The 11642-nt window shown below is 38.6% G+C and overlaps 1 protein-coding gene across 4 annotated transcripts in view; it reads right to left on the bottom strand.

The window, feature by feature from the left end:
* GPR126 (G protein-coupled receptor 126) overlaps nucleotides 1–11119 on the bottom strand; it is a 154050-nt gene extending 142931 nt beyond the window's left edge. For 3 of the 4 annotated variants that reach the window (XM_010851440.1, XM_010851443.1, XM_010851442.1), the window contains exons 1-2: nucleotides 11032–11119; nucleotides 2997–3097 (exon numbers count right to left, since the gene is read on the bottom strand). In XM_010851440.1, the coding sequence (XP_010849742.1) occupies nucleotides 2997–3097; nucleotides 11032–11033 (103 nt within the window). In that variant the 5' untranslated portion in view covers nucleotides 11034–11119. Of the gene's footprint in view, nucleotides 1–2996; nucleotides 3098–10604; nucleotides 10925–11031 lie in introns of those variants that run through there. The other variant, XM_010851441.1, reaches the window with a different exon arrangement.
* Between the last annotated feature and the right edge of the window lie 523 nt (nucleotides 11120–11642).

Below are 11642 nucleotides of genomic sequence, written 5' to 3'. Positions count from 1 at the left end.
AGGGATGGTATGGGGAGGGAGGAGGGAGGAGGGTTCAGGATGGATTTTCTTTTAAAAATTTAGAAAAAATAAAATAAAATTAAATAAAAAAAAAAAAAGAAAAAGAAAAAACATTTTTCTCTAAAAAAAAAAAAAAAAAATCCTGAAGGGTATAAACCTTGTATACAATTTGCTTTGTAAATGTCCATGAAACTACAAATATTAACTTGCCTAGAAGACTCAAAGTTGTAGTTCTACGTTATGAGGTAAAGTGTGGATATTATCAGAATCAAACTATAGGATCCTAATTTTTAATCATCCGAACTAAGTGTCAATCTCAACAATCAAGAGGTTTTGCCAACCCTCCAATCCAGCTATAGCAGTCAAATTAACAAAACATTAACAAGCAGAAGAGTAACCAAAATCAACAGGTTATCACTAAAGGTAAAACGAGAGTGACCACAAGGCTCCTTTGTATTGGGGGATAAGCAGGCTTATCTGAGATGGTAATGATTAAGGCCTGAGTATCAAGAAAGAACCAAGATTAGGGAGAAAAGGGTACTGAGAAAGCACAGTCAAGGAATAGAAAGAACATGTGTCTAAAAAACAGTGACTTTAGGAGAGAATAGCAGGAAGTAGGAGGTATTGGGAAAGACTGAAGGCAGGAGAAGAAAGGGACGGCGGAGGATGAGATGGTTGGATGGCATCACAGACTCGATGTACATGAGTTTGAGCAAGCTCCGGGAGTTGGTGATGGACAGGGAAGCCTGGTGTGCTGCAGTCTATGGGGTCGCAAAGAGTCGGTCACGACTGAGCGACTGAACTGAGCTGAGGATGTACTGGAATGCATGAGAGTGAAGCAGATTTGGGGATAGGAGGTAGGAATCAAGAATCTTGTTCACACATGTGAAGTTTGAGGCCTATTATACATCCAAGTGTCTGAGGACAGGCAATCCAAGAGGTAACTCCAGGGTCCAGAAAGGGGCTCTGGCCAAAGATAAGTACTGAGGAGACACTGGCAATCAAGATGCCACTTAAAAACACTGGATTCAATGAGATCATCCAGGGGTCATCCATAGAAGTGAAAAAAGTCAGAGTTCCTATACAGAGACAAAAATCACAGTTAAACATAAAATATCGCTTTAAAAATATAGCGATATTACACCATGATTTAAAGATAGGACTCTGAAAATTAGATATATTGATAGTAAAGTTTTAATATGCATTATTTTCATGAACCCTCTACTGAGTTAAGGCAAAAATTCTGTATAAAAATGCCAGTAATAGCCCCTAAAGTACTTCTGTGAGTTCAGCTATTCATGTGGAAGGCGATGGCATTTTAAGTGAGTCACGTGTAAGACAGATAGATACAAAATATGCTGGCTTCATGAGTAAACACAGGTAACTCTCTGTCACAAAGCCTTAGGTGATACACACACCATGTGGAGTAATAAGAGAAATTCCTTCAAAAGATTTCTCGTGTCAGACAGTAACTTAAAAATACACTTAAGCACTCTGATTCCCGTACCCTTGAGAATGACAGTCTCCTGAAATTGTACATCCCAGGTGCTTCCCCTGCCCCACCCTGGTCTCAGCTCAGTTGACCTTATTTGTTTAGTCTAAAAACATGGGTTTCATGTAATTTATTCACATGATAAGAATAATGAATGTGCACATATCAATTAGCATACTGACATCTAAAAGAAAAAGTCCCAATTTGATTCTTGAAGAAACCTTGAAAATTTACAAATGCCATGACCTAACAAAATGAAAGTAAACAGACCTCAACTAACTTTAATCTCCTAATTCATCTTACATCATGTAATTGACTCTTGGAGAAGCACTTTTGAAAGTCAAGAAGTAGTTCAACTGTACATGATAAAACCCAACATATATACAATTTTCAGATCTCTTTACAAGCATGCTTCTTCTTTCTGACAATGAAAGTAACAGAAAAATAGACTTCTAATGAAACTGAAACAAATATACCAAAAAAACCACTCAAAGTTCAGTTCTGTTTTGAAACCATTAAACATTAAGTACCAGGGATTTTCCAACTAAGTAGCTGAAACTCTTTAAAATACGTGATGACTTGGGAAAAAAGTATTTATATATTAAATACTCCAGTTGAATATCTTGATCTATGAATAAGCAATTTTAGCAATCTATTTCCATGATTTGTTATATGTATTGTTTATAATAACATACAGGTATATTATAAATATGGAACATATGAAATCTTGAGTAAATTCCAAGTAATCAGTATATAAGACTTCATGAGTAACGATTTCATTCTAAAGGAAAATGTAATAAACTGAATAAATATAGCTGTTAAAAAAAAAAAGCAAAATAAAATGGGCACAAGAGAAATTCAGTTTGCTCAAGCAACAAAATCAGGTAACTTTTAAAGATCATTAACATTCCTCAGTTTCCTATTGTCTCATTCACATAACTAGCTGTTTATAGAAAATTTGGCTTTCAATAACAGCTAAAAAGGCTTTGTTTCGAAGTTGAGAAAAAAATTGTACTCATTTCAAAAATTAAATATCTTCATTCCAAAAGTACTGTAATTAAAATAAACTTTGTCACATCATTTTAAGGCGACTACTTCATGGTCTAAAAACTTAATTCCAAATTCCTGTCTCATACATGGCAATAAAATCAGAATAATAACAAAGTCTCTACTTTTCGTAAAGAACTGAATGAAAACTTGAAAATAGAGTTAAGTGCTGTATATTTATTCAGTCGTAGAACACAGCTAGCACACTTTTAATGTCAGGTATGTAGCTATCTTATCATTCAATATGGGCTAGATAAATAAATAAAACTAAAAGAAATGTAGCGAAGATCAAAGAAAATAAAACGATAAAGTAATAGAATTCACACATAATTCAAGAGGAATGAGAGGCCCATAGAGCCTGTAAGGACAGAAAAAGTCAACAAATAAAAGGCACACTTACACTGAAGCAATGTCATCATTATTAAACACAGAGTTTGAAAGAAAAAGTCTTACTTACCTGAGAGAGGAGCATACACAAGACACAAAGCAAATAAGAACAAAAGAGAACTTGTCTTCCATTTCCAATGACAGCTCCACATTCGGTCTGAGTGAAACATCCTGCCATGAGAGAAAGCAACGATCAGGACACTTAGGCTTAGTAAAGCATTCGGTCAGAAAACGTTGTAGGTTTCTGGCAGGGACTGAGAAAGAACTTTTTCCCGCCTTGCTTCCAAATAAGAAAAGAAACCTTGAAGATGATAAACTAAGGATTCCCTTTTAAGCTAATTAGCTAAAAGAAAAAAACCCATGCATTTTATTTGCTACTTGGTGACAACTTCCTTATCAGAGGTATATAATAGATGATTCCTGCAAAAAGATGGGGAAGTATTCTGATAATTCAAGGGAAAAAAATCACTTATTTAAAAAAAAAAAACAATTCTAGCATCAATCTTCAGCATCATCAGTCACATGCCCATCTGAGTACCAAGAGGATGCTTTTATCAACCTCTTCTATAATCTCCCAGAAATTTAAACTCTAAGGAAATGTTTTTATTTTATAATATCTGCTGCTTTACAAGTGGAAATATTAAAATCAAAGCACCCAAACTTTTTTCTTTCCTCTAAAATTAAGTACTGAAGCTTAACTAGTACTAATGTTAGTTTTAAAATTATATATATTAATAGTTAACAATGTTTTTAAACGGCTAGTAAATACCAAGTATTGAAGAAACTAATAAATGACATTAAATGGAGGGGTGGTGCTTTGAAGACCGTCAATTCTCTGTACAATAGTCTTACCTCTAAACTCAAAATTATGCTTAATGAGTTAGATGGGAACATCCATATTATCTTGGCTGAAGACAGTGGCATGCTACCTTCCATTGACGTAGCCCTATCAAAAGAGGCAGACCACTGAAGGGGGCAGTGGGTGTGAAAGGCAGTCACAAAAAGGAACCATGAATGAACTGGTGAGCAGGAGAGTCATGAAGCAGGAAGAAAGGTGAGTGGCAGAAGGAAACCTCCAAAAAAAAAAGAAGGAAACCTCCAGATCTTAAAATCCCAAGAGTTACTTTCATTATAAGTGATAATTGGGAATCATTTTATTTCTAAAAGAGGAGCAACTAAAACAATGCTTTGGAGTCACAGTAAAATACTTCTTTACCTGAAGGTTGCTTATCTGGAAAAAATGTATAATAAACAGAAAATCAGAAAGTGGTAACAGAAATACTTGAATAATAAAAATCAGACATTAAACTGATTCTTGCACTTGCCTCAAGCCTGCCCTTCTAATTTATCTGAGAGACTGTTAAGTAGAGACTACTTAAGTAGCAAAGAGAATAAGCTCTGGAGTCAAGACAGACCTGAGTTTGCTACTGATAAACTAGGTAATCCTTGGAAAATTGACTTGACCACCTTGTACCTCCTAGTTTTCACCTGTAAAACAGGAACATCAATCTAGTCCATGGAGCTGGTGGATGATTAAGTCAAACCATGTCTTTTAAGAAATGTGTCTAACATTCAGCAAGTGCTCAGTGTTGTTGTTGTTGTTTAGTTGCTAAGACGTGTCCGACTCTTTTGTAACCCCCTGGACTGTAGCCCAGCAGGCTCCTCTGTCCATGGGATTTCCAAGGCAAGAATACCAGAGTGGGTAGCCATTCCCTTCTCCAGGGGATCTTCCCAACCCAGGGATCAAACCTGTGTCTCCTGCACTGGCAGGCAGATTCTTTACTGCTGAGCCACCAGGGAAGCCCAAGTGTTCAATAATATTAGCTATTTTTATCGTTACTATCATCCTGAGCATTTTAATATATATGTGGTTATTCTGTCACCAGTGAAGTAAGAAAAAAAAGGACTTTACCAAGAAGAGACAATAGGATCAATATTATAAACCAACACCAATCTATTGACTTTGTAGCTATTTCTGGGATCTCCTTGGAACAAAGATGAAGTAGACTATTCAAGTATGCCATGAAAGAAGAAGTTTAAAATAGTATCTGATTCTGTTCATGTTATTTTATAGTCACCAAACTAGAAGCCCCAGCATCACACAGCTCTTAGCAGAAACCAACTCTACACAAGAAAAAGGCTACATAGTACTTTTGCACAACATTGTAAATCAACTGTACCAATAAACATTTTAAAATATTAATTTAAAAGGTATTTTTGAATGGGAGGTCTATTTTCAAATAAATCCATCCAAAATATTTGAAATTAAAAGCAGTGTTACTGCTTACATGAGAAGCAAGATGTTCTAGTGAATCATTCGCCGTGCCCAATCGCTCAGTTGTGTCCAACTCTTTGTGACCCCCTAGACTATAGTCCGTCAGTTTCCTCTGTCCATGGGGATTTCCAGGCAAGAATGCTGGAGTGGGCTGCCAATTCCTTTTCCAGGGGATCTTTGCAATCCAGGGATCAAACCCATGTCTCTTGCATCTCCTGCATTGGCAGATGGATTCTTTACCAGTGTGCCACTTGGGAAATCCCAGTGAGTCATTGATAACAACAAAATGATAATGGATGTGAACTCTGGAATAGTACAGATAGTTACATCCTGGGACCTCTATCTACTGTGTGTTTTGAGGGGGCAAGTACTTTAAATTCTGAACCTATTTTCTCTTCTGTAAATAGAATATTACAGAAAGAACTAGATTAACATTGCATAGAACTTAACGAGGGTTTTGAAAAGGGTGGCCAGTAAACCTTTGTCTCATGGAAAGTTCACTCATTTGGAAGAAGGGCCCATTTTCCATTGATGCTGGATTTATGAGGTGTTTCCCATTCATGCTGAGCGTGGAAAAGTGTACTTCTGAGACTAAAGAACAATCATATATTCAAAGAAATTTAGAGCTGGAAGGGCCAGAGATAAAGTCTAACCTCCTCATTTTATGGAGGAGGAGGTTAGAGGCCCAGAGAAACAAACAGGCAAACCAATGAAGCCTGGATGGTAGCCTCATAGACATTAATAAAAGAAATATTAGCCCAGGAAAACTGAAGCTTCTCAATCTTTGTGGCACATGACAATCTTCCTTTATCAGCATCAGGACACTATTAGTGAATAGTGCCCTTCTCTTATGTTCCCATGTCTTCTAAACAATACTCAGGGAATGACGTTCCTTAGTTTGGTGACACTCAATTTCACGGTGTCTGTTTCATGTGCTCATGCAACTTTCTTTTGCTATAAAAGGTGCTGACACTTAGGAGTTCCATATTCTCTCCTGAAGCTATTTTACAAAAGCTGCCTACAGTCCTATTAGACAAGAGCCGCAAATGGCAACCAAGAGCTTAATGCATTCCAGTTCTCAGGACTCCATCAGGTTGTACAGCAAAGGAACCCAGGACAGGGCAAGCACTTGTACCCAACATAAACCATATGACACGCCAACTTTCATCCACTTAACTGCTTACTGAAGAACAGAAACAAATAAATTAAGAATAGAACAGAGGGAGGAAAGCACTGTCTGTCTTCTCAAGGGATCACTTAGCAAACACACATCCCTGGGATTTAAACAACTTTCTCACAAGAATGGAAAATCCTGAACAGGGTTACTAAGGTTCCAAACAGGAACTACAAAAAAACAGAGTATAATTTTGTGTCACTCCAGTTGTGGTCTCAGCGTTCTATTGAAAAGAACAGGAATAGTTTTTAAGTAAAAGAGAGCCATAGACTTCCATAACCTGAAAAGAATCTAAAAGTTATGGAATAAAACCCATCATTTCACAAATGAAAAAACTATGATGTTTAAGCTACTTGCCCAAGATCACATAATCAGTGATAGCAAAATCAAAAGGACCTCCTGGGTCACCTGGCTTCCAACTAAATGGTCCTTTTTGAGAACCAAGCTAACTCTATTGGAAACTCACTCTTCAACGTATATAGACTGCAAGATGCAACGTACTTAAATCTTGCATCAGAAAGTTTTAGAACTCAGCCCTTTTATAGGAATATAGACACCATTTAATCCAAACGCATCACTGAAATAATCTAAAAAACCTCCCCAGTATTCTGTGATGACCTAGAGGGTGGAAAGGGGTGGAGGGGTGAGGGAGGGTCAAGAGGAGGGGATACATGAATACTTATGGTTGATTCACACTGTTGTAAGGCAGAAACCAACACCACGTTGTAAAGCAATTATCCTCCAATTAAAAATAAATTAAAAAAAAAAAACCTACTGTCTTACATCTCTTTACTCCTACTGACTCCTCTAAAAAGTCACAATTAAAGAGAAACTAGTGAAGAGATTCTGAAATTGGTGGAGAAATTAACATGGTACTAATTTTCTTAATATTAGCAGTAGTCAGAATTAACTTCTTTCTCTATATCCCAATTGTATTTCTACGGCAAATCTTTTCAGGAAGGGACATGAGGAGTAGCACAGAGAATGCCTCAATTCTTCCAGAATAAAAAGCATGGTAATTTGGTTTATTTAAGCCTGCTTATAATTTTGTTTCATCTTCTGGTTAAAGATCATGTTCTTGAGCCTAAATAATGACGTGCTATTACTTAAAGTAAGTTCTTTTATTAAGTTGGGTTCACTCCTCACTTTAAAAAAGCATAAAGGTTTATAATTCTTGAAATCTGTACAAATCTTGCCCCTTACTTGAGCTATAATATACATAACTGGCTTTACATAGATGAAATTAAGCAATCATGAGAAATACACACACCTTCACACAAACACATATGAAACTGGGAAAATCTGAAAAAGAGAGGTGTATTGTATCAGTATCCTGGTTGTGATATTGTACTCTAGTTTTGCAAAATGTCAGCATTGGGAGGAACTGGGTAAAGAGTACCTGGGCTGTCTCTGTATTATTTTTTAAAACTGCATGTGAATCAACAAATACCTCAACAAAAATTTCAATTAAATAAATAAACCCTGAAGCCCCAGTAAATGTAAGTTACTTTCAGATGATTCAGGGAAAAAAGAGTATGTGTGTGTGTGTGTGTGTGTGTGTATGTGTGTGTGTGTCTACAGACAGGGGAAAGGAGAAGATAAGAAAAATGATAAAACAAATGGGGTAAATATTTACAATAAGTGATTCTGTGTCAAGAGTTCTTCGTGTTATTTTTGCAACTTCTCTGGAGGTTTAAAATTATTTCTAAGTAGAGGTAAATACATATGTACAGTTTTACAATGAAGAGTATCAGTGTTTATCTAATGAGCCTCTCATCACTTCTGGGTAATATTGCTTTAATCATTGCCAGTTTGATAGAAAACATAATGTCTCATTTGGATTTCCTTTATTTGGATTGGCATATTGAATGATTTGTATAGTTAATTTCCATTATAAACATTTTCTTTTCTAGTGATTTTTTTTAACCAATTCTATACTAAATATGTTAAGCCTTGGTCATATTTGTTGTAAATGTTTTCATTACAGCAATATTGAAGTTTTCCTTAAGACATTCCAAGTAATTCCATCCTGAGTAATGTTAATAAGGGAGAGTAAGATGACACTCAGGTAGTGCACTCAAGTTTTATTGGCATTTTTAGTTACGACTGAAATGGCCTTTAAATGTTTATAGCCCCAGTCACTTGCTGTGCTTCTTCACGTCGTCCAATGCAGATAATGTTTTAATGTCATCCAATTAGAAACAAAGTGGAAAGATGCAATTTTGCCCAAGCATGCCACACACACTGAACAAAGTCTTTTTTTATTTAGTCTAAAGTCTAAATGGTCTCTAGAAACTTTTGATCATCACATTAGAAATGTAAACCCTTGTAAGACATGGGCAGTCAGAAAAACAGTCAGGTTTAAGGAAGTAGCTGTCAGTTTATTTTTAATATGTAAACTGATTCTCTTTCAGATCATTATTTCCAGAAATCAAAGTGACGTGTCCACTTGGGCAGTAAAACTACAAGCTTCTAATATTTCCCATAAGCCAAGAGACAATAGCCTCATTCACCATTCACACTGGAAAAGCACAATGTCATGTAATTTATATAAGCCATAAATGGAACAGTAGCTTCATGCAGCTTGAGACCAATTAATGCAAGTCTTGCTAAATCTACTAAAATTTAAAATTATGCAGTCACTACAACTCCAAAGCATATTTGTAAAGTCTCTAATTCCACAACTTGAGTGTACTAATATATAAACACTCTTTATCCACAAGAGTAGGCAGAAAACATATTCAAACAATTCATATATTTGAATCTATCAAAATTAAAAATTTAAATTATAATTACATTTTCAATGAGATAGTAGGAATATTTACCTTGGAAAGGGTATTACTTCCATATATCCTAATATACTGATATCTAAAAAGAATCAGATAATCTTAAACCATTCCATATGAATTATAACCAGGAAAAAAGAAAAAGTTGCAATCTGACAAGAAATGGAAAAACATTCTGTCAAAATAGCTCAATAAAAAACTTGAATCAGAGTAATAATTTTGTGATTAAATATCCATGCTTGTACTGTATAATGACATTAAGATTTTTTTAAATCATATATAATTCAAATGGACTACATAATTTCATAACCAGGAAATTTTAACATTACTTGATCAGTTTCACATCTTTTAAAACCTGGTATTTATATTTTTTTTCATGTATAATGTAGTTTTTCCCCCATAAGGTCCAAATCACCTAGGAAAGCTTATAGAAAGCTAGACAAACATCTGCTATTAAAACCCTTACTATGTATTTTCAGGAAAAACTGAAGCTTAAAACAAACTCACATTCATTCAAAATGTGTTGCCTGTATATAAGAATAAGTCTTATATGAAGCTATTTGGCCACATCCCAAAATAAATTCTTTCAGGTTATACCTTGCTGATCCCACTGGGTAAATGAAAGTTTCAAACTCACAGGTGTGGAATGACTTCACATGCAGTTTAATAAAAATAAGTGGTTCCTTTCTAATTATACCGCTCACTACCAGGAACAGACCGGCCAAGGGCTAGGCTTCTGGACACTAACCCTTTTTCCTATTTTGAAAATGTGTGCTGGAGGGAGTAAGGCAGAAGGTCCAAGGAATGGAAAAAGGCAGGCCTGAGGGGCAGGTTTTTTCCCAGGTATTAAATTGAAAGAGGAAATTTAAGTGGAAATAAGTAAGGCTCCAAAAGTTGGGGGAAGAAGGGTGTTTATCAATTTCTAGAAACTCTTGTATATTAGTCAGTGGAAGGGAGTTAAATGTCTGTCCAGATGTCTGCCCAAGATTAAACAAAACACCAGAGGGAAAATTATATGTTACAAGAAAAAGTAACTTCTGAGTTGGCCACAAAAATAAGCTGGGTCTTTCGAGAACAACCTTCCTTTTTCCATTTTGGAAGGCTAAGCTAAGCGGTGCTGGGGGCCCTTCAGCGGGGTCGCCCTGAGGCACCTCACCACTTGGAGGACAAGTCCATAGAAACAAAACACATCAGGTTTCTCTAAGCGTTTCCTCGCCCTACACCCCCCACTCCTGCTTCTACACAAGCCTCTTCAGAGATCCTATCACGTAAAATGGCATCTTCTTTAAGGACTTTTTAATCTGTCAAGTACACGGAGAACCTTTTCTGCGCGCTTAAAAAAAAAAAAAAAAAAATCATTCAAACAACCCAAAGATCCAAGAATAACTTCTACAGTCAAGGGTGACAATGTGTAAAGTCAACATTCTCTCCGCATACTAGTACCTTCCAAGCCCCCAGGTGCTGATCCAGGAGAGCGCCTTCTTGGCAGGGCCCGGCCCCTGGATGGAGCGACCGCGCCTGTGACTTCTTGTTGCATTTGAATCGAAAACGTTTTCCCCATTCTTGAAGCCCTGCCCTTTTTTATTATGCTTTACGCCGCCCAAACGTGAGGTTTACCTCTGGCTGGGGGAAAAAAAAAAAAAAGCCAGCCGCACACACATGTTACAGCTCCGCCTGGCAAAACAGCAGCTCACTCCTCATTGCCTCGAGGGGCGAAGTGAAGACAAACCGGTTTATTCTGTCGGTGCTCAGTGCGGCTGAAGTCTTTACAAAGCCGTGGTGTCGGGGACCGGGAGTTAGGGGGCAGGGCAAGGGGGCACAGGTAAAGGTGTTAAGGAATTCTGAGCTGAAAGGGGAGGGGGGTACTTACATGTTGGCATCACTGCGCTGGGGTCCCCAGGGGCCGCGCGGTCATGCTCCACCACCTTCACCAGGCTCTGCGGCTCCGAGTTCCCCCGATGAAGCCCCTACCTGGGCCGAGCGCGGTGGCCGGACCCTCCTCCTTCACGCTCTTTCTGGAGAGTTCATCGGCGTTTCCCGGGCAGCTCCGGGGTGGCGCAAGGTGGAAGGTCGGCGCCGCGGAGTTCAAGTGCGGATCGTCGCGGCCAGGGGGCGGGCGGGGCGGCAGGTTCCTCCTTACGGAGAAGTTGGAGGAAAGTTAGGGCGAGAACGTGGAAGCGGCTGGGTCCGCCTTGGAGCCGGTGCTGGGTGCTCGGGGTGCCCCGGGGGCTCCCAGGGCGGCTGGGTGGGCGGGAAGGTGGAGGGGTCCGCTGGCGTGCGGCAGCACGTGGTCACCCGCTTTGTGGCTCCAGTCTCCCCCCCTACCCGCCCCGTAGGCTCGGGTTGCTCCCGGGACGGGTCCACCCCGCCCGCGCTTCCGGCGCCGAGTGTGCCGGACCAGGGGCTCAGGTGCGGCTGCCCCCGCGGCGTCTGGCCGGGCCCCGCGCGGCCCTGGGGCGGCCCCAGCCTCGCTGATCCGCC

This window comes from Bison bison, unplaced genomic scaffold (assembly GCF_000754665.1).
Source record: "Bison bison bison isolate TAMUID 2011002044 unplaced genomic scaffold, Bison_UMD1.0 scf7180017864303, whole genome shotgun sequence".
Classification (NCBI taxonomy): Eukaryota; Metazoa; Chordata; class Mammalia; order Artiodactyla; family Bovidae; genus Bison; species Bison bison.
Note: the sequence above shows the minus strand (reverse complement) of the source record. Positions and strands in the feature narration are given on the sequence as shown.